At 40.7% G+C, this 20,752-nt stretch overlaps 1 protein-coding gene across 2 annotated transcripts; it reads left to right on the top strand.

Annotated features, from left to right (window-relative positions):
* Positions 1–10,538: 10,538 nt before the first annotated feature.
* Positions 10,539–20,538, top strand: LOC103557083 (vascular non-inflammatory molecule 3). 2 transcript variants are annotated; one of them, XM_008529429.2, is made up of 7 exons: positions 10,539–10,876; positions 10,990–11,120; positions 14,824–15,016; positions 16,354–16,645; positions 17,421–17,794; positions 18,778–18,851; positions 19,611–20,538. In XM_008529429.2, exons 1-7 carry the CDS (start codon positions 10,664–10,666, stop codon positions 19,630–19,632), a joined length of 1,299 nt encoding a protein of 432 aa, XP_008527651.1. In that variant the 5' UTR covers positions 10,539–10,663; the 3' UTR covers positions 19,633–20,538. The 2 variants fall into 2 exon arrangements, with proteins under 2 accessions (XP_008527651.1, XP_008527650.1); XM_008529428.2 differs by having other exon boundaries at positions 10,542–10,876; positions 18,778–18,951.
* The last annotated feature ends 214 nt before the right edge of the window (positions 20,539–20,752 follow it).

Here is a 20,752-nt window from a genome sequence, read left to right as displayed (position 1 = left end):
ACTGTGAAGAGGATTTCTTGAGACATGAAGTATTTGGAGTGGAAAAGAAGATACTTCAACAATCTCTTAGAGAATTTCCAGGCCACTTGAAGACAAGTCAAAGGAAAAAAATAATAGAGGTGAATTGAGTGATTTCAATTTACATGTCTTCAAGAATCTTGTGACATCTTACTTATGTAAATATGGATTGGACACCCTTCTTATAACTGGCTTTGGCCAGTTATAAGAGCCAGGAGCCCTTGCTCCCCTGCTCTGTTTACGTACTTTTCCTTTTTTATGTCAAAAGTTAATTTTTTTCATACTGTATTCTTCATCTATTCCTGTTGAACTCTTGAATTTGAGTCCATTAGCTGGCGATTAAGTACTTCTTATGCTAAGGTCATTTTACATTATAATTTTAATCTTTGATTAAAATATTTGTAAATATAGATAATTAATTTATAATTTATACTTATTTATAAGTATAGTATAATTATTTATATTTAATTAATATAAACAATTAGTAAATAGTGAAAACATTTTAGGCCATTGCCAATTATAAGTCTCTAATTCATATTATTTGAAGATAAAGTCTCTGAGTCATTGATTTTTTTAAACTTTTACGATGAGCATAGAGAAAAGAGGCAAACAAGGAGGCAATACTCTTTTTTTATGATAAAGAAAAATGGTAGTTTGTATATCTTCTAGAATTAGAAGTGCAAATTTGTATACATTTAGCCATGATGACTAATGACCCAAAAAGTCTTTATAAATTAAAAGCAGACATATGAAATATTTGAGTTCCAGAAGGCTGACATGGAGATTTTCGTAGATAATTTTATGAGGATACTCACATGGCTACTGATTACGGGACAAGAATTTACTTCCCTGTTTTTGGCGTCCTACCTCACATAAACTGTCTTGCAGGTGGCTTTGTCGTTTGGTCTCACCACCTGTTCTCCTACATTTGGCCTGCCCTTCTCTTTCCTATTATCAGGAGGCCTTCTACAGCCACTTCTAGGTTACAGATAAGGTTCTATTTGTTGGACTGAATCCGAAGAGCAAGAACTAAACAAATATGAGACTTAATAAAAATATAGGAAATGATAGATTTTAAAGAAAAGAACGTGAGGCCTAAAATATTTTATATCTACAAGACTTTACATCCATTATAAACTCTTACAACCCTCATGGCATTGGTAAGTACTAGTGACCTCATTTTTCAGATGAGGACACTGAAGTCCAAGAGCTGGATAAGTCCCCCAATCTTGATACAACTAATAAGTAGAGAACTACTTGTTAACTACTTATTAACTTGTTATCTGCTTCTTGACAATTAACTTGTCATTTGGCCCCAATCCAACTGACTCAGTAACCTGGTACTTATCCAAGACATAGTCCTACCTGCAGACAAATGGAAAATAGCTATCTCTGGGCTCCTGTGGAACATTGTACACTTCAAGTTATAAAAATCATCACATTTGATATATTTACCACTAAAGTGAGCTTCTCAAGGACAGAAATCATGCTCATTCATTTTCAATGTGTTTCTAATGCATAGCACAGTGCCTGGAGCAAGGTGCTGAATGAACTGAAAAGATTACTAAGAGCAGAGAGAGTGGTACCCAGAATGGGTTCCTGGTCTGCATTTGGGACATCATGCTTCTATAGTTTCTACTGAATGAAATGAAAATCTTTCATTGACCAGATCACTCTTTCAATATGACCATATATGAGTTCAAGTTTAAGTATCTCAGCGATGTGTAGGACATTAGTGAATTAGCAAGGATACCGTCGTTGGGAGATGACATAAAAGCAATTGCTTATAATTTACTCCTGCTGGGAGACATCTAATAGAAATATACTCTTGATCTCATGAAAATGGAAGTAGGAATCACACAGCTGGAGGGCAGGTGTGTGCCTTACTGTCAAGCCCTAAGTCATGCTTCATGGCCAGGAACCTATCCATCAGTTAAATATTTCATTGATTTGAAAGGAATCCAAACGTATTGGAAAAGATAATAAAGTGATAGTATAAGATGTTAAGTAGAAGAATAAAAGGTCTAAGAAGGAATGAAAAAGCAGAAGTGGAACAAATGTCAGGGAGCTTGGTGACCTTCAGAAATGTAAGTTGTCTGCCTTCATTGCAATTTTAGGCCTTCATTCTCCCAGAAAGAGATCAAAATGGTCGAGGGAATCAGGATTATATTCAGAAACTTTTGTAGCTTCCTGTAGTGAATGTCTATTGTTTCTCTGCCAGACCTCTGGTCTCCTCTCTATATTAATGGGAACTCATGCTGTTTGGGTTGGCGAGCATCCCTTTTAGCTCCAGGATATGGGGTTATACCCAGGCCTGGCCAATCACAGACTAGCCCCGCAGAGCTAGAGGTGTATGCAGGCCTGAGCACATGTTGAAGCCAACCAGGTGAGAATCAGCCCTAGGACTTTTGATAGAAACAATTGGAAAGGAAGCATCTTCTGTGATCAGAGGCACAAGGACCATGTAAGTCTGGAGCCCCCCAGGAGCCGTCTTCACTACAAATTGAAAAGAGCATTTCCAAGAAAGAGGACAAAGGAGAGCTGAGCTGGAGAACTCTGAAGACATCATTTAAGCCCCTGGATCCAGCCAAGTGAAACCAGTATTCCCACTAGAATTTCCAGTTACGTGAGCCAAGGAGTATCATTTCTGCTCAGTATTTTGAATTGGATTATCATCACTTGGACAAAGGCACTTCCTCATTTTTGTTACTCTTGTCTAATTCCCCATAGCGAGATGCACAAAACCTCTAAATGCAAAGGCCCTGTGTGCTTTCTTCAGGGGGAACTTTGAAGGCATGGTGCTACTCTTCTGCCAGTCTTGGGTTTAATAACTTCAAAATACAGGGTGGGTGGCAGTAGCTATGTAGAAGGCAATGCATGGCTTTTGTCATGTGGAGGGAAAGAGAGGAGGGAAGACACACTGGGGTTAAAGAAGGCCGGCCTGGGACTTAGAAATGTCAAGGCCCTGTGGCATTTCTTTATGAAACATCTGTTTATTAAAAAACAAATGCATCTTCCAGGTTACTTTAAAATTTGTTAAGCAAATGTTTCTGACACAGAAATGTATAAAGGATTGCATGCCAAGTGCCTGGGTACCCACTGCCCGGTTTCTGCAATAAAGTGGTTTGAATGCAGCCATATCTCTTGGGTTCCCCTTGGATCACATTCTCCTCCTTTCCCTGTTTTCTTCCCTTAGAGGAAGTCACTATCCTAAGACTCTTCTAGGTCATTCCCATGACTTCTTGGTAGTTTATTATATATATACATATTCCTTCTTAGTACTATTTTGCATCTTTTTGAGCTGTGTGTATACAGTGTCAAATTATACATATCATTCTGCATATTTCTTTTTCTATGTAAGAAATTGTGAGCTTCATCCGTGTAAATAAGCGTTACTCTATTTCATGCATTTTCACTGCTGTGTGGTGTAGTCGTATGAATGTGCCAGTTATGCAGCTCTTGTCTCTCAGCTCCAAACCTACCCTTCTGCAGTCTTCTTTGTGATGCCAGGGCTGGAGCTGGGCAAACGCAGTTCTCTTTTGCCACCTGGCTCCCTGTTAGGTTCTGTCGCTAGGAGGCGCTAGAGGGACACGAAAGGTTGGAAGAGAGACAGGACTTCTTTCTGTTGCTCGCCCATCAGTGTCATCCCGTCGACAGTGATTGTACCTGGTAGCAGTAGTTTGTGCCGGTTGGTTCTAGTTTTCAGTTTTTTTCCAAACTCTTGGAACCAGTGTCATTGACCTCTTACAAAAATACTGGCACCAGCCAGTGTCTCAGGGGATTTGAGTCCCAGCTCTGCAGGGGCCCTCCTCTGAGGGTCTGACTCATCAGCACCAGCTGGGGAGCACCCCCTCCTCAGAGGGTCCTCTGGAAAGCTTCTTGCTCCTAACACCCTCCTCTTCCTTTTGTTCACGAGCACTAGGAGTGGGAGCTGCCTTCTGCAGTTGCTCTCTCTGTGTCACCCTGCTGTTCCTTTTGCCCTTCATTTGTCAGATAACTGTTTAACCCAGTCCCTATGTTAAAATTACTGGGGTGGATTCCGTTTCCCTTGTTGCATCTTGCTTGATCCAATGGATAAAAAAATATTCATTTGTCCATTTTCCCATTGATGAATATAGTGAGCATGGCCAAACCTGAAATGCTTGCACTGAAATCTTGGGTAAACTTGACGACGTAGTAACAAAATGTGGGAGCACTCAGCGGTGGTGCAGTGGTCATCCAGGCATGTTGTCATGGCCTCTCGCCCAGCCATTAGTACAAAACCAGCAAGCCCAATGTCTGGCTTCCTCTGACCCGCCATGTTCTTCACCCATTAGGGCTGCTGAAACCATGAACTTCAGGTACACCTGTGTGAGAACACAATCGTTGTGGCCACTTATATCCTTAATCTTGAACTTATACTTTGTGGTGCTTATGTGATTCTCAATGACAAACTGAACCAAGAAGTAACATTAGCTGACTCTGAGTCGTCATTTCTGACAGTCTTTGTCCCTGGACCTGTTTTTGAGGTTTAGCCCAGTTCAATGGATGCTGAAGTTTTCTACTTTTTGGTTACTTATTTGTAGTAATTATTGTTCCTATTACTTCCTCTTGTAGACAACGCTTCTCTGAACATTCTTGGACATGTCTCCTTATGCATTTTAAGAAGTCAAATGACTTTTTGGATGTCGGCCATAAGTCAGGAAGGTCCTGTGCTGGATGGTGATGAGGAATTAAATGTTCTATTTCTTAAGGATCTCAGTCTAGAAGAGGAGAAAAAGCATCACCATCATCATCTTCACTCATTATCATAGTAGTCAAACACTGAGTGCTGAGAACCTGCCTCACACTGTGTGGTGCATTTTCAAGCATCTCATTTAATATATATAAAAAAGTCACAGAATATGATAATATTTCAATCAACATAAAGACTAGGAATGGATCAGTTTTACCTTAGAAGGCCAGAAAGAGTCAGAGACCAGCTGGGCAAGTTAATCAGGGCATTCTAGTTAGAGTTAATCGTGCATGTGAAGACAAGGGAGAATAGTGTGCCGCAAGCAAAGTCCAAACAATTGGGGCCAGGAGAAGTGAATGGAGGGAGGGTAAGGAGAGACGATGAAAAAATGAGGCAGGTGAGACAGGCAAGGGCCAGGTCACAGAAGGACAAGTGAAGTCTGGACGTCATCCTGAAGCTAGGAGAGACCCATGGAGGATCTCAGAGTCCAGTATCACGATGGAGAAAACAGTTTAAAAAGAATAACTTTGATAGTGGTTTGGAAGATGGAGTAGAAGGGGGAATTCTAAAGGCACTGTGGCCATGGAGCAGGCAATTGTAATAGTCCCATCACGGTTGCGGTGGCAGGAGAGCCTCTGGGACATGCTTGAGGTGCAGCAAGGAGGCCAGCGCAACTAGAGCCGAGTGCACATGGGGAAGGTGGGAGGCATTGATGTTAGCAGTAATAGGAGGCTGGACCACAGCAGGTCTTGTAGGGCTTGCAAGAACATGGCTTTTTACTCTGAGTGAAGCAGGACGTCATTGAAAGGCTTTGAGCAGAGAAGTGATACAATTAGTTTTACATTTTAATAGGATTACTCTGACTGTTGTTGTGCAAAAGTAGAGGTAGTGGTGAAAAAACCAGGTAGGAGAGTATTGGAACAATCCAGGCCAGCGGTGTGCGTGGCTTGGACCACAGTTGCAGTAACAAAAGACCACCTGATGGAACAGGTGTAGACTGAGAGAGAAAGGCAGAAGTAAGGGTAACTCCAAGGGTTTTGACCTGAACAACTAGAAGATTAAAGAAGTCATTAACTGAGATCTGAAAGACTGCAGGAGTGTTGGGGAGAGAAGGTCAGAAAAGCGTTTAGTTTGTTTATGTTGATTTGGTATGCCTTTACATATCCAAGGGGAGATTTTGACCAGACTGTTATTGGGCACAGGAGTCTGGAGTTCAGGGGAGAGGTCTGAGCTAGAGATATAAATCCATGCGTCACTAATTTATAGATGGTATTTACAGCCATGAAATGGATGAGATCACCTAGGGAGTGAGTGCAGATAGGGATGGATCTCCAAGGGTTAGGATCCAGGGCACACCAATGTTAAGAGGTCAGGGATAATTAGAAGGAACCAGAAAAAAAAGAAGTCCACAAAAACCTCCGAAGTAAACAAATACAAAAGCCAAGAAAGAGGAAAGAGGAAAACCAAGAGATTGTGGGGGAAGAAATTGCATCAAGAATGAGGAAATGGTAGCTGAGTCAAGTGCTGCCAACATGCCAAGTAAGGTGGGACTGAGAATTGACCAATGGACTTAGTAACGTGGAGATCAATGTTAACCTTGAGAAGGTGATAAAATCATGGGGGCAAAATCCTAATGGCAGGAAAGGAATTAAGACAGAGGGTATACACAACCCTGTAAAGGAGTTTTGTTGTAAATGGAGCAGAGAAATGAGGCAGGAACTGGAAGGGGATTTCAGATCAAGAAAGTTTTTTGGGGGCTGGCCCTGTGGCCGAGTGGTTAAGTTCGCGCTCCGCTGCAGGCGGCCCAGTGTTTCGTTGGTTCGAATCCTGGGCGCGGACATGGCACTGCTCATCAAACCACGCTGAGGCAGCGTCCCACATGCCACAACTAGAAGGACCCACAATGAAGAATATACAACTATGTACGGGGGGCTTTGGGGAGAAAAAGGAAAAAATAAAATCTTTAAAAAAAAAAAAGAAAGTTTTTTGGTTCTTTTTGAGATAGGAGACATAATAAGATATTTGTATGCTGATGGTAATAACCCAATAGACAAAGAAAAATTGATGAGAAGGAAGAAAGAGAGAAGAATTTCTAGAGCAGTGTCTCTGGGATCCAGTATACAAGGCTAGAGGGTGGACTTAGAGAGGGGCATGAGCAGTCATTTATAGTGAGAGGAGGGGAGACAGAATTGGTAGGTACAGATGGTGGCAAGCGGGTTGATACTTGTGGAAGTCTCTATTTAGTTAGAAAAACAGAACTGCAGTTCACGAGAGAAGTTTGAGCTAAAGATAGAGACAGTTGTCAGGTCATAGAGGGTAGTTGAAGGTATGAAGTAGAAAAGGGTCTGCTATGGGGAAGAGATGGTAGAATAAGCATTGAAAAGCAATGAATAACAACGTGGCTACTGACCTTAAGTGCATGAGAGGTTCAGAGAAGAGAAGAGCAACAAAGACTGGAGAGTGAGGGACTTGAGTCAAGGGGCAGGATTTAGTGAAGAATCATTCCAGGATCAAAAGAGCGATGAGATGTTAAAATACAGTAAGAAGAGTGGTCTTAGCTAAGAACAGGAAGGATAAAATGGGAGCAAGCAGGAGGAGGTTCTGACTGTCTGCCTTGATTTGATGTACACGTGGGAAGCATTTTAGTTCATGAGAGCAGTGGTTAAGGGGACTTATGTGGCTTGCAGTATTGATTGAGGAGTAGGCAGGGAGGAGTGAGATCAGAGAGGCTGATGGAGAGCCTGTAAGAGTAATTCTTGGTCACAGAGTCGGGACTCTGATAATGGGAAAGGAAAGAAGGTTTTACAGTGGATATTGGAAATAAAGACATGGGAAGGGTCAACAAACTCTTCGAGACTTTGTTCTAGGGTCCTTTCTCTCCTTTAAAATATATTCCTTACATATTTAAAAGCAGAATTATGTTTATTTTAACATAAAACTTTAGACTCTAAACTTACTAATATCACAATAATTTCAAACTCTCATTCAAGATATATATGGATATCCTATCTAAATAATTTGCATCCACGATCCCTACTGAGGCGTAAGGACACGTAGGAGGCAAAGGCATTGCTACCCACATCTGGTAAGGAAATATTTGATCCGAATTTCTACTGATTTCAACATACTAAAAGGTTGGTATGTTTCCTGGAATCAGGGACCAAGAGAATGAAGGGGAATTCCCATGTGTTTCCTTTTGATTCTATTCACAAAATCAGGTGAACCAAGACAAGAGCTGGAATTTCAACTGAAAATATGGAAAGTTTCTTCCTTCTCCCTACAAAGAAATTCATCTGTTTCACACAGTATCCATCTTATCCTCAGATGTTTTTTCTGGAATGAATTCGCATCTGATGGATATCATTTCAGGGCATAAGGACACATAAGGGCCTGGGAGAAGCAAGGCATATTCAGATGGTGTAAAAACGTTATTGTAATCAAAGGGTTTTAAATTATAGAAACAAACCAAACAAAAAAAGGACACAAATCTCCAAAGCCTACCAGTTTCCCTACATCAGATAAAGATTAGAAAGAATCCAAGAAAGAGGCTGCCAGTATTAATGACTCTAGAATCAAAAAGAAACTTTTTACATGTCAAATGAACTCACATTCAAACAAGGGAGTTCATTTTCAAAGCTTGACCAGGAAATTGAGTTTAATAAATCAGAAAACGTTGATAGAGCTTAGCCTGATCCAAAATTCCACAAGAGCAGCAGAGAATCATAATGTGGTCCCTGTTCTTACGGAATTTATAAGAATGATGTGTCTGAAAAATATAAGAATTTAGAGAGAATTTAGACCTCTCTTTGAATTATTTAATAATCTGTAAGCGGGAAGCCGGGTTGGAGTTATTATTTTAAACTGTAGAAGATACACAAAACGAATTGCATCTCAGTTCAAGAAAGAGTGTTCTAAAGAATCGCAACGTCCAAACATGGAACAGACTAGAGTTTCAGGTAGCAGACTCTTCAACATTCGCTCGTGTACTGGGCTCCCACAGCCGTCACGCATGTGCTGGAGTGAGGAGGTTCAGCAGAAAGCAAGACAATTCTTTATCCTCCGGGAGTCACACCCCTGGGATGCATCATCCCCAGATGATGTGGATGTTCTGAGAGGACACATCAAGGTTCCTTTTAATCTATTTAAGAAGACGAGACATATATATACAGAACTAAATATCAGTGCATATAAGATTTAAACTAAAGGTCAAGACAACAGCAAGCAGTGGGAGACATTTACCAGGACAAGAAAAATGTGCCAGGAATGTTCAGAAATATCACTTAGGGCTGGGGTAGATTTGAGAGAACTCTGAAGGAGCTGGAACTGAGATGGAGAGCAAGGGCTCTTCAGGGAGAAGTGGGCATCCAGTCACGCAGGTAGAGCAGTGCATGGATCGTTCAGAGAACAGAGAATTATTCAGCATCACTGAATAAAGTGTTCATACAGGCAAGTTGTAGAAATAACTCCAGACTAACATGTCTGTAGGTTGTAGGAGAACTTGAACAATGTCAGCACTCCCTGAATTTCCGTTCATCCTGTCAATATGTCATTATCTGCACGACTTTTACATTAACCATGCACCATTTATTACTTACCTAATACTCTTTTAAGATTCATGGACACCTTTTATGTCGCCTCATCCTCAACTCTACTATCCGTGGGTTTGGTGAGAGAGTTATAAATTTTCTAGTAACATGCGAGTTAACCTGTAACTCTTAAAATAAAAAAGTATTTATCTATATATCTTGCAAAATCAATTTGCTGACTCCTCATTGAGCATGGCCCACATCTGGAAAACTAGTGTTTTAAATAACAGAGAACCACAGACTCCTTTGAAGTCCAGGTGACGTAACAGGAGCTGTACTTCAAGGAAAGTCCATCTGGTGGCTGTGTGTAGAATGAACAACTTTGGCCATTGTGGGAGGTAGGGAGACAAATTAAAAAGCAGACATCTGGTTTAGCATAATACATTAGAATAGAAATAGATGTTTAAAAGAAGTTATATGATGAATTGGATGTGGGAGCATAGGGAGAGGAAAATGTCAGAGACACCAGTTAAATAAATAACAACTATATCTTAAAAATGTTTAGCTCTTTAGGGGCACAGGAAACAATCTCCTGAAAATTAGATTTTGGGTGACGTACTAGTACAAGAATTTAGGGAAGAGGGAATCACTTAAAAAATGAGCAGATTCTATGAAGATGAAGAAATTGTATGACCCTGAAGCCTCGCACCGTGATTGCCATCACTGATCATGTTATAATTGCTCTATGTTTTACAAAGTGTTCAGGTTAAGTTCCAGTATTTCAGACTATTAGGCAGTCTTTCCAAGAGAAACTGACAACTGTGGTTTCTGCTGATAACCTCTTACAATGCAAAAATTGAGGGCCATGGTCATGAAAAGTGACTCCCATCATCAGTATGTATCTATATGTTTTTCCTTGTCATTTTGTGAGCTTGGTTAAAACTGGGGCTTGCCTGACGCTCTTTCCTATTTCTGTCACAGCTAGATGTATAAGTTCTCAACCAATTGTTGTTATGACGGCTGCCTTTTAAAGCAGTCCAATATTGGCCCTATTAATGGAAATATCGGAATACCAGGACAATATATTTTATTGAAAGAATAGAGCCCAATAACCAGTGTGTACTGGACTGGAGTGGATTCATCTGGTTGGCTCATTAATTCTACTTTTAGAGTTGGGTGGAGCTCTGAACAGTGTCAACAACAGCACAGCCCGCTTGAGTCAATCCAATTATGTGCTTCTGGCTCTCGGCTTTCTTGCACAACGTCCTTTCTCAATGCTGCATTGTGCAATGTATTCCTGAGGAAATATAAATGGCTGGTCGCAGGCAGCGCCTCAATGTAAAAGGTTTTCAAGTGACACAAAATTTAAAAATCTGAGTTTATCAAAGTGCGCTAAGTTTTAGTTATGATTACATCATATTTTCCAAAATGTGTGGCCGTTTTTGCCCTCTCTGTCCTGAGTGTCGGTGCGCTGGACACTTTTATTGCTGCAGTGTACGAGCATGCTGTTATATTACCAAACGGAACACAAACACCTGTTCCAAAAGAAGAGGCTTTGCTCCTGATGAACAAGAACATAGATGTTTTGGAGAAAGCAGTTAAACTGGCAGCCAGGCAGGTATAGCCCTTTGGGTAACAGCTGGGATATTGTAAAGGAGATTTGCAACTTGCTGAGAGTGTGAGTACTTGGGATTTATGCAAAACGTTTTTGCTCCCACTTATTTTGAGCAGGGTGCACATATCATTGTGACCCCAGAAGATGGAATTTATGGCTGGGTCTTCACAAGGGAGACAATTTACCCCTACCTAGAGGATATCCCACACCCTGAAGTGAACTGGATTCCATGTAGAGACCCCCAGAGGTAATGTCATTTCCCTTTGATTTTTGAACAAAAAATTGTGATATTGTACAATACCAATAGCAAATTCATTAATCTTGCCTAGTATTCTTGCTGACAAGTAGTCAATCTGAGGCTCTAATGCTTCATAACGTGTACCATCTGGCATGCCTCCTGTTTGGTAAATGACTTGAGGTGTTGATGCTTGGTTGGTTATTTGTTGTAGTTTTCTTTAATGAATACTGTGTGTATACAGTTTTTATAATAAATACAGTTAATTGGATTTCAACAAAATGAGAAAGTTGTACTGTCTGGGACCTGTGTTCCCAAATGTAAGTAAGTTGGTTCGCCCATGGACACCTGCGTCCTTTGTAAGAATGGTAAAAAGATGAATGAGCCTACATTTCCACAGAGCTTTGATACCACTATCATTTGCAAGGTAATCAGTATGGTGAGTGGAAATTGCATAGAATTTGAAAAAGGAAGCGCAGTTTCTGACACCACATTCTGTCACCTCCCGGCTGAGTGATGTGGGGCAGATAACCTGAACGCGTGACGTCTCTGTTTCTTGATCCATAAAACAGGGATTCTAAAATTTCCTCTCCTACTTCCCTTCCAGCGTAGACAAGAGCGTCAAGTGAAGTGATACTCACAGAATCTGTGCGCTATTGTGCTGTCTCCCCTCTTGGCCGTCACTGTTGCTTTTTTTAATAGAAGAAATGGAATGTAAATTTCTTTGGTTTTTGTCCTTTGAGAAGTTTTGGTAATTATTAATAGCTGTGGTGTAAGCATAACTTTTTTAAAGCAAATTTGTATAAAACATAAGAAAGATTGATGAAATAGATTATTTTAGGTGTATTTACTTTTTAAAAATAGTTTATATGTAATTCTTTTAGCAAAATCAATGCATTAAAAAGTAATTTAATCTGTTAATTTTAAATTTACACACATCTGTTCAGAACTATACCTATTGCACAGCAAGAGGAAGTTCTTTAATAATTCTGACTATTTGATATTAACTGGAAAGTCCAGTGTTGCAACATAGGAGCTCTACTATGTGAGTGAAGTCTTGCCCTGAAATTCACGTTGGGAGAAATATTCTCTGAATGTTGCACAGTCTGTGTTCACAATAACCATGTAACTACGACTCAATGTCTACTTGATTATGGGGCTTTTCCCAGAGCAGGCAGGACTCATTATTTGCAGTCATTCAAGAGGCTTATGCTAAAATGATTAGGCTCACGTGTGAGGGGATGGACTATAATTAGTTTTTGGGTGGTGAACATGATGTAATCTACAGAGAATTCAAAATATATTATGATGTACATCTGAAAGTTATATAATGTTATAATCCAATGTTACTGCAATTAAAAAAATTAAATTAAAAATAAAAATAATTATAGTTATAAAAATAAATAATAAATTAAATTAAAAATTAACAAAATAAAATAAAATACATTCTATTTGGGCAGATAAAACTGACTTTCCTAGAGGAAAGCTGTCCGAAGTCTGATAATTCATCTCTGATGCATTATTTAATTAATTTATTTACTGAGGAAAATTAGCCCTAAACTAACATCTGCTGCCAATCCTCCTCTTTTTTCTGAGGGGGACTGGCCCTGAGCTAACATCGTGCCCATCTTCCTCTACATTATATATGGGATGCCTGCCACAGCACGGCTGGACGAACAGTGTGTAGGTCTGCACCTGGGATCTGAATTGGCGAACCCCAGGCCGATGAATCAAAATGTATGAACCTAACTGCTACACTACCGGGCTGGCCCCCTATTTATTTTTGTGTGTGTGTGAGGAAGATTGGCCTTGAGCTAACATCTGTTGCCAATCTTCCTCTTTTTGCTTGGGGAAGATTGTCACTGACCTAACACCTGTGCCAATCTTCTTCTATTTTATGTGGGATGCTGCCACAGCATGGCTTGATGATTGGTGCTAGGTCTGTGCCCAGGATCCGAACCTGTGAACCCCGGGCACCTAAGTGGAGCATGCAAACTTAACCACCATGCCACTGGGCTGGCTCCATCTGACACATTATTTTAAGTTGACTATTTAAGGTGACTGATGAAACTTTAACATTATTCAAATGGCAAGCTTTCAGCTCTGTGTTGTAAAAAGGAGAAATCCAGTATTTTCAGAAATCCTGAAGGAAATATTAAAGTACCATTAATATAACGGTAATGTTGTTAAAGAAAGCCACTCCTTCTTCCCTGGTAATATTTATCCCTAAAATGGATAAGAGAGGGCCATGTGGTCCACCTTGTGTATTTAGATATTGTCGTTTAGAATACTGGCACGTCTCATGCTCTCTTGGGCTTTCCTCATGAGGCACTAATAGGAAATATTGAAGTACCCTAATTATTTGGTCAAAAAAAATAAAAACAAAATACATGATATTTTTATTAATGATCTTAATGAATATGAATGTTGACAATATTACCCCGGTTTTCCTGAGGCCAAAATAAAGGAAACAGTCTAAAACAATATTCATAAATCAGTCCTTTCTATTCAAAGATTAGCTCAACATCAACTGTAGAGTGGCTGAGAGATTATGGAGAGAACCCGAATGGCCTCTGAAAGCAATAAAACCATCAGTTTCCTGGGTTGTCTTCTTGTAGTCACAAAATCCATAAGGGCCACTATTTATTTGTTGAGCACTTACTTGGTCCCAGGCACTGTACTTGCTGCACTGAGCACATTATCTTATTCAATTTATGCAGAAGTATAACTATTCCCATTTTAAATATGAGGAAAACAAGGAGGTATATGTTCTCATAATTGGTAATGAGTGTGGGTAGAATTCAAACACAGCCATTGCCATTGAGCCGTGCTAACTGAATGGACTCTGAGTGCCTAGAGGCACCATTTTAGACTTGAAATTTCCAATGACTAGTCAATCTACTTCTTTGACAGCATGTTCTAGGTGCTAAAAATCTTTCTATTATTTTCTGCTGACATCTGTCTCTCTATGACTTCCTTCGGTCTTTGTACTGCCTCTATAGTACTACCTATGACTCATCTCCTTCAAATTAGAGCCTTTCGAGTACTTGAAGCCCAGCTATCATTCCACCTATTTCATCATCTCAATCCCTTTTTATTTCTAGGGTAAATATCTCCTATGTGGATGGATTTGGTATTACTTTGAAAAAAGCAGTTTCATAGCCTGTGTTTATCTCAGGGTTTCTTACGGGGGCCCTCTAAGGTACAAAGGAAGCCATTATGTTGCATTGACAGATGAGGAAACTGAGCCAGCATAGTGACGTGCTTTTTAAAAATATTTCTTGTGCACAATGCTGTGTTTGTTCTCTATAGCAGATGATCTACATGGGACCAACTATTTACTGTCTGCTAGTAAGACTGCGGCTTGAATTATAGAAAAGGTCCTCCCTGTTAGAAGAGTCTGTTACATTTCAAGCCCTTCATTTGCTTTCCTGGGAACCCTTTACAAGAGAAAGTGTCACTTCTCTTCTTTCTCCTGTTCCTCCGGCATCTTTTCTGTGCTTCCGTCTTGCACTGCAATCTGGAGTCTGGCTCATTAGAATAGGTTAGCTTTCACAAAGATGAAGATGATGTTTGTATGTGAGTTTTTAAGTCTTTTCTGTAGATTCTTAACCTAGAGGTGTTGTGTTACAGGTAATGGGCAAATGAAATATCACTTTGGAAGTTCAGAAATTGCTAAGATAGAGTAAGTTTAAGGCAATATCTATTGAATTAGGTTTGGCCACACCCCAGTACAAGAGAGGCTCAGCTGCATGGCCAAGGACAACTCTATCTACGTCGTGGCAAATATTGGGGACAAGAAGCCATGCAATGCCAGTGACCCTGAGTGTCCCCCTGACGGTCGTTACCAGTACAACACTGACGTGGTGTTTGATTCTGAGGGCAGGCTGGTGGCGCGCTACCATAAGGTGAGAGCTACTTGTGCCTGAGCTCAACTTGATTTACTTCTTTCATTCCTTTGTGTTATGTATGTAGACTTGTCTGTTGAACGCTGGTGAGAGAACTGTTATGAATACATCTCTGAATTATTACATTTTAGTTGAAAAAGGGATTTAATTTACCTAGGTCTCATATAAATGTTCTGAGTTTGACCTAGTCATAAAATAGAAGATGGCAGAATATTAAAGATGTGATAACAACCTCGCAAAGATTTTAATATTCTCTGAGAAAGGAGAAATGCTCTGTTTTATCCATGATTTAATACCAGAGTTGGTTTTCGGCCCAATTTGTTAACATTTTGTACTAAGCTTTAGGTCATTGATTCCATTAGGACTTTGATTGCAGTGACAGAAAATCCCAGCTGAAACTGTCTTTAAAAATATGAAATTCCCTTGCTTATGTACCTGAAAAATATAAATTAGAGAGAGAGTAGGTCTAGCTTCAGACCTATAGTCTGAAACTCAGTCTGTCCCTCAGAGGCTCAAAGGATGTCATCCACCGCTCTAGCTCTCTTAGCCCTTATTACAGATGTTTTTAGGATAATTGTCCTTTTAGAAGCCATACGGCTGCTCGACACAAAGCTCACACTCTTATAGCAACAAAATCCAGAGCAAGAGTGCATTTCTCTTTCCTAGGAACCTTGAATAGCCTTGTCATTCCTTGACTCCAATAGGCCACCTGCCTTCCTTGAGTCATCACTGCAGGATGCGGGGTGGGCTACCGCAGGAGTCGGGGGCGGAGGAGCTCAGGGTCCCCACCGAGGGGGAGGGGTGTTGCCAGAGCACACATCTGCACACATCAGGCCAAAAACAAACCTGAGCAAAACATGTGCTGTACACCTGAGCCCAGCTGAAGTGGGGTTCGGCTATTACGTTGTCTATGTTAATTTTAAATCTCCTTCAGTGCACTTACATAAACCCAGCAATATTATAAGAGACGCGACAAGTTTCCTTGATTACACGTGTTAGGCTTCACTCGCGCAGGGCTCTTGTTATTTAAAGAACACAGTGGAAAACAATCTGAAATTTGTAAGATTCAAAATCTCAACTTGTGGTTTTAAGACAGAAATATTCACCTTTTAAGTATCATTTGTAGATATGATCTCATTGGTTGTGGGAAAATAAAGTTTTTGATCAATGTGATAGCAAGAAAACTCATAGACCTTGGTCTACTGGGTATGATTTACATAAGTTTATGTGTAACAGTTTTAAATATGACAACATGCATGGGACAAAAGACTATGGGGACTGATCACCTCTATTTGGCAGTTTTCTTACTAGTTTTCTCCTTTGCTTTTTGTTAACAGTACAATCTTTTTGCGCCTGAAATTCAATTTGATTTCCCCAAGGATTCAGAGTTCGTGACTTTTGACACTCCCTTTGGGAAGTTTGGCATTTTCACCTGCTTTGACATTTTTTCTCACGACCCGGCCGTGGTGGTGGTCAATGAGTTTCAGGTGGACAGCATCCTCTACCCGACGGCCTGGTACAACACGCTGCCCCTCCTCTCCGCTGTTCCCTTCCATTCGGCGTGGGCCAGAGCCATGAGGGTCAACCTGCTTGCCGCCAACACCCACAACACCAGCATGCACATGACCGGTAACTCCCGCCGTCACGCTCCACGAGGCAGGGCTGCTTCGGAAGTCTTCTTTGGTTTTCAAGCCATGCTTCTCTTAAATGACTCTTTCATTAACTATAATGTCACAAAATTAATAATAGCATGGGTTTCTACACCAACGTTATTTAAGGAACGTTATCCCTTTGAGTAAGGAAGGAGGCAAACATTATTATCTCAATTCCACAGGAGGGGAAATTGCAGTTAGAAGGAAGTCAAGTCCCATAAAAAAACAAAGCCAGATCTAGAGAACTTTGCAGCCAACACCCATTAATACTATTGAAATACGTCTTGCTGTTGAAGGAAAACATCACTTTAGACTTAACCAGGTTTTAGAGTTTAACCTTTAGCGTCTCTGTGTTCAGGGTGGGGCAGCTCCCCTCTTGACTGCTTCGTTATTCCTTGATCCACATGAAGAATCTCAAAACAAGGAAACCGGATAGGTCAGTGGACAGCTAAAATTATTCTTCATGTTTGGAGAACTTTCTAGTTTGTTATTAAGTTGGCTAAAAAAAGGGTAGCTTAAGTAAAAAAAATAAGCCATCCAAGTCAGATGATAATTTCAGTGAAAGCAGTCCCTTACGGAGGATGCAGAGTCAAGTTGGAACTCATGTCCGTGGAACAGCTATCTCCCTATCTATCTTGAAAATGTTTATGCTTTCATAACTTTCTATTTAATTTCTCACAAAAATGATTTTGTTCACTTGTCTCCAGGCAAAATTTGAAACCAATATTTGTGTTTCTTTATGTCGCCCGTAGGGAGTGGAATCTACGCACCGGAAGCAGTCAAGGTGTACTACTATGACATGGAAACGGAGAGTGGCCAGCTGATGCTCTCAGAGTTGAAGTCCCGGCCTCGGCGTGAAACCACCTACCCTGCAGCTGTTGACTGGAGTGCTTATGCCAGAGGCGTCAAGCCGTTCCCGTCTGAGCAACCGGATTTTCCAGGGATGATCTATTTTGATGAGTTCACCTTCACTGAGCTTCAGAAGAACACAGGAAATTACACAGTTTGTCAGAAAGACCTGTGTTGTCACTTAACTTACCAGATGTCTGAGAAGCGAACAGATGAGGTGTATGCGCTTGGGGCTTTTGACGGCCTGCACACAGTGGAAGGCCAGTACTACTTGCAGGTAGAACGGCCTAAATACGTTAGAATGGCTTTTTTACTGGTTTTTCTTCTAGGTCATCATTGCATTTCTTTAAAAATTGGGCTGGATTCAGTTAATTGGAATAATGTTACATTTATCACTGAACTTTCTCCCCCAGAACACTTTATTTGTTCAGTCTTAGCAAGAACAGAACTAGATTTCTTGGCTGCAAGGTAGAAACACAAGGCAGATTGCTTAGTTTGCAGCAGACCCGGTTCAAGTTTAAAAAGCTGCAACTTCCATGCATTTTCTTTTCTTGTCAGGTTACTTGGGAGCAGGGATTTTCAAACAGTCTGCAACTAGGGCCCAGAGCAAGAAGTCCATTTCGCATCCTGACCCAGTGCAGTCAAGATGTGTGAATGAGTTAAAAGAGATATTTAGGGGCTGGCTCAGTCATGTAGTGGTTAAGCTTACGTGATTGGCTTTGGGGTCCAAGGTTGTTGGGTTTGGATCCTGGGCGAGGACCTACATACTGCTCATCAAGCCATGTTGTGGCAACATCCCACATACAAAAAAATAAAGGAAGACTGCCAGAGATGTTAGCTTAGAGACAATCTTCCTCAAGCCAAAAAAGGAGGATTGGCAATGGATGTTAGCTCAGGGCCAATCTACCTCACCAAAAAAAAAAAAAAAGAGAGAGAGAGAGGCAGAGAGAGAGATTTAATTGGAACATTTTATGAAATAATTCCAATTAGAGTTAGAAATAGCTGTCAGTTATATGCAATGAACTCTAGTTTTTAAAATTCTAGTCTATTCCATTTTTGCTTTCTTGGGAAAAAAAGAAAGAGCTAATCCTGACTCCTGAATTTATTTTAGGATCCACAAATAGGTTACAACCTGCAGTTTGAAAAACTCTGCTAAAGAAGCAACCTAACAAATATTCCTCTATTCCTTGAAATTGAGTTTTTCAGTTGAAAAAATATTTCCAAGATGTCTGACCACTTCTCTTTTCTTTTCCTCCCTAGATATGCACATTACTCAAGTGTCAAACCACCGAGCTGAGAACTTGCGGGGAGCCTGCGGGGTCAGCGTTTACCAGGTTTGAAGAATTTTCCCTCAGCGGCACTTTCGTAACGAGTTACGTTTTCCCACAGCTCATTCTAAGTGGGAGTCAGCTTGCCCCGGAGAGACATTACGAGGTAGGAGGTTTCCAGGATGTTAAATTTCCTCGAACAGAAGGGGTAGACTGCATAATGGAAATCTTTGAAACGATGCGACAGCATTGCAATATTGTGGTTTGCATTATACAAGCAACACTTTAAAGACACGTGGAAGCTATGATGTGGAAGACAAGCTATGATGTGGTTCTAGACTATCTTTAGGCTGTGATGGAGAATCTGAGGTTCCTTTTTCTGCATAAATGTACTTTTGAGATCCAAGGCAACAATGAGGTTGCGGAGAAATTAAAGTAAAATACTGATGGTGGATGATGGCCTGCAAGTAATGTTCTCTGTCTCTGCATGGTGTAGAAGGGTCAGGTTAAAGACATTAAATAACGCATCTACAACCTAGTTCATTCATGCATTATTTTGAGAAGTTGTAATATGATAGTAATAATTAATACTTTGTACAGTGTCTCAGTTAAAGGAGCTCTTGTTTATGTTATCTTACTTAACTCCTTGTGCAACAGATTTGTTTCCTGCACTTTCACCCAAAGTCCTTCTGCTTTAGTCCTTTGGATCTGAAATGCGGGTCTTCTGACTGTTTCATGCTGCTTTAGAATGCTGTTGTCTGGGGATGCCTCTGGGCTGGAGACCAGGCTCTGCATTGGAGTTAATTTTTTGCTTTCTTTGGTCAGGTTTCACAAGACGGACGTCTGAGGAGCCGAGGCGGAGCCCCTTTGCCTGTCTTAGTGATGGCCCTGTATGGAAGAGTGTTTGAGAAGGACCCTCCGCGCTTAGGGCAGGGACCTGAGAAATTACAACGACCCCCTTCACTCGCACCTTTTCAAGATTAGCCCAGCAAAGAGAGGGAGAAAAGAAAGAGAGCCCTTAGTTTCTGTTTAGAAGAGATGTCATAGATTTGCTGAAACAACAAACTTAAGAAGATTTTAAAAATGATAGATGTGTGTACCAATTTTACATTTTACCTGTTTGATACAGCACAAACATTTATGGGAGCTGCATTTACCTTCCATGTGGGTGCATTTAAGTACGTGTGAGTATGTATAGGGATAGTGCACCATATATTTCAATGGGAGGGGGCCTGGAAAAATCCTTTTGTGGTAACTGCTCTAATGTATGTAAATGTTGCTTCTATCATTTGTAAACACACAGGGCAGGTGTTGAACTTACAGAGGGTATTTGATCTAATCACTTAAGATACAGGAAGCGAAAAAACAAAGGGCATCTATTTTTTTTGTGTGAGGAAGATTGCCACTGAGCTAACATCTGTTGCCAATATTCCTCTTTGTGCTTGAGGAAGATTGTCACTGAGCCAGTATTTGTGCCAATCTTCCTCTATTTCATGTGGGATGCTGCCACAGCGTGGCTTCATGAGCACTGCTAGGTCCATGCCCAGGATCCAAACCTGCAAACCTGAGGCCACCGAAGCAGAAGATGAGAACCTCACTGCACTACTGGGCTGGCTCAAAGGAATTATGAATAGCTTTAAAATAATTAAAAATTGTTCCCTTATCTCTTTATTCTACCCTTATGGTCTATTCATATGGAAATTAGATACTTTGAATGGAAATAAAAAAGAAATAAATGATCTCCTTCAGACCACACGCTGTTCCTTCTGAAATTATTCTATCCTGGAATCTGCCCAATCCTGGGGAAGCCCCCTCGATACTCAGGGGTTTGTTGCAGCCTGTGCTGGACTAAGAGCTTCCTTAGATAGGGCCACCTGCCACTTTTCTCCCAGTTACCCATGCACTAGCACCCTGGCTAGGTCAGTGATTAACTCTGGGAAGAGACACACATGAATGCAGGACGTGTG

This window comes from Equus przewalskii, chromosome 9 (genome assembly GCF_037783145.1).
Source record: "Equus przewalskii isolate Varuska chromosome 9, EquPr2, whole genome shotgun sequence".
NCBI lineage: Eukaryota > Metazoa > Chordata > Mammalia > Perissodactyla > Equidae > Equus > Equus przewalskii.
This window is presented reverse-complemented; position numbering and strand designations above follow the sequence as displayed.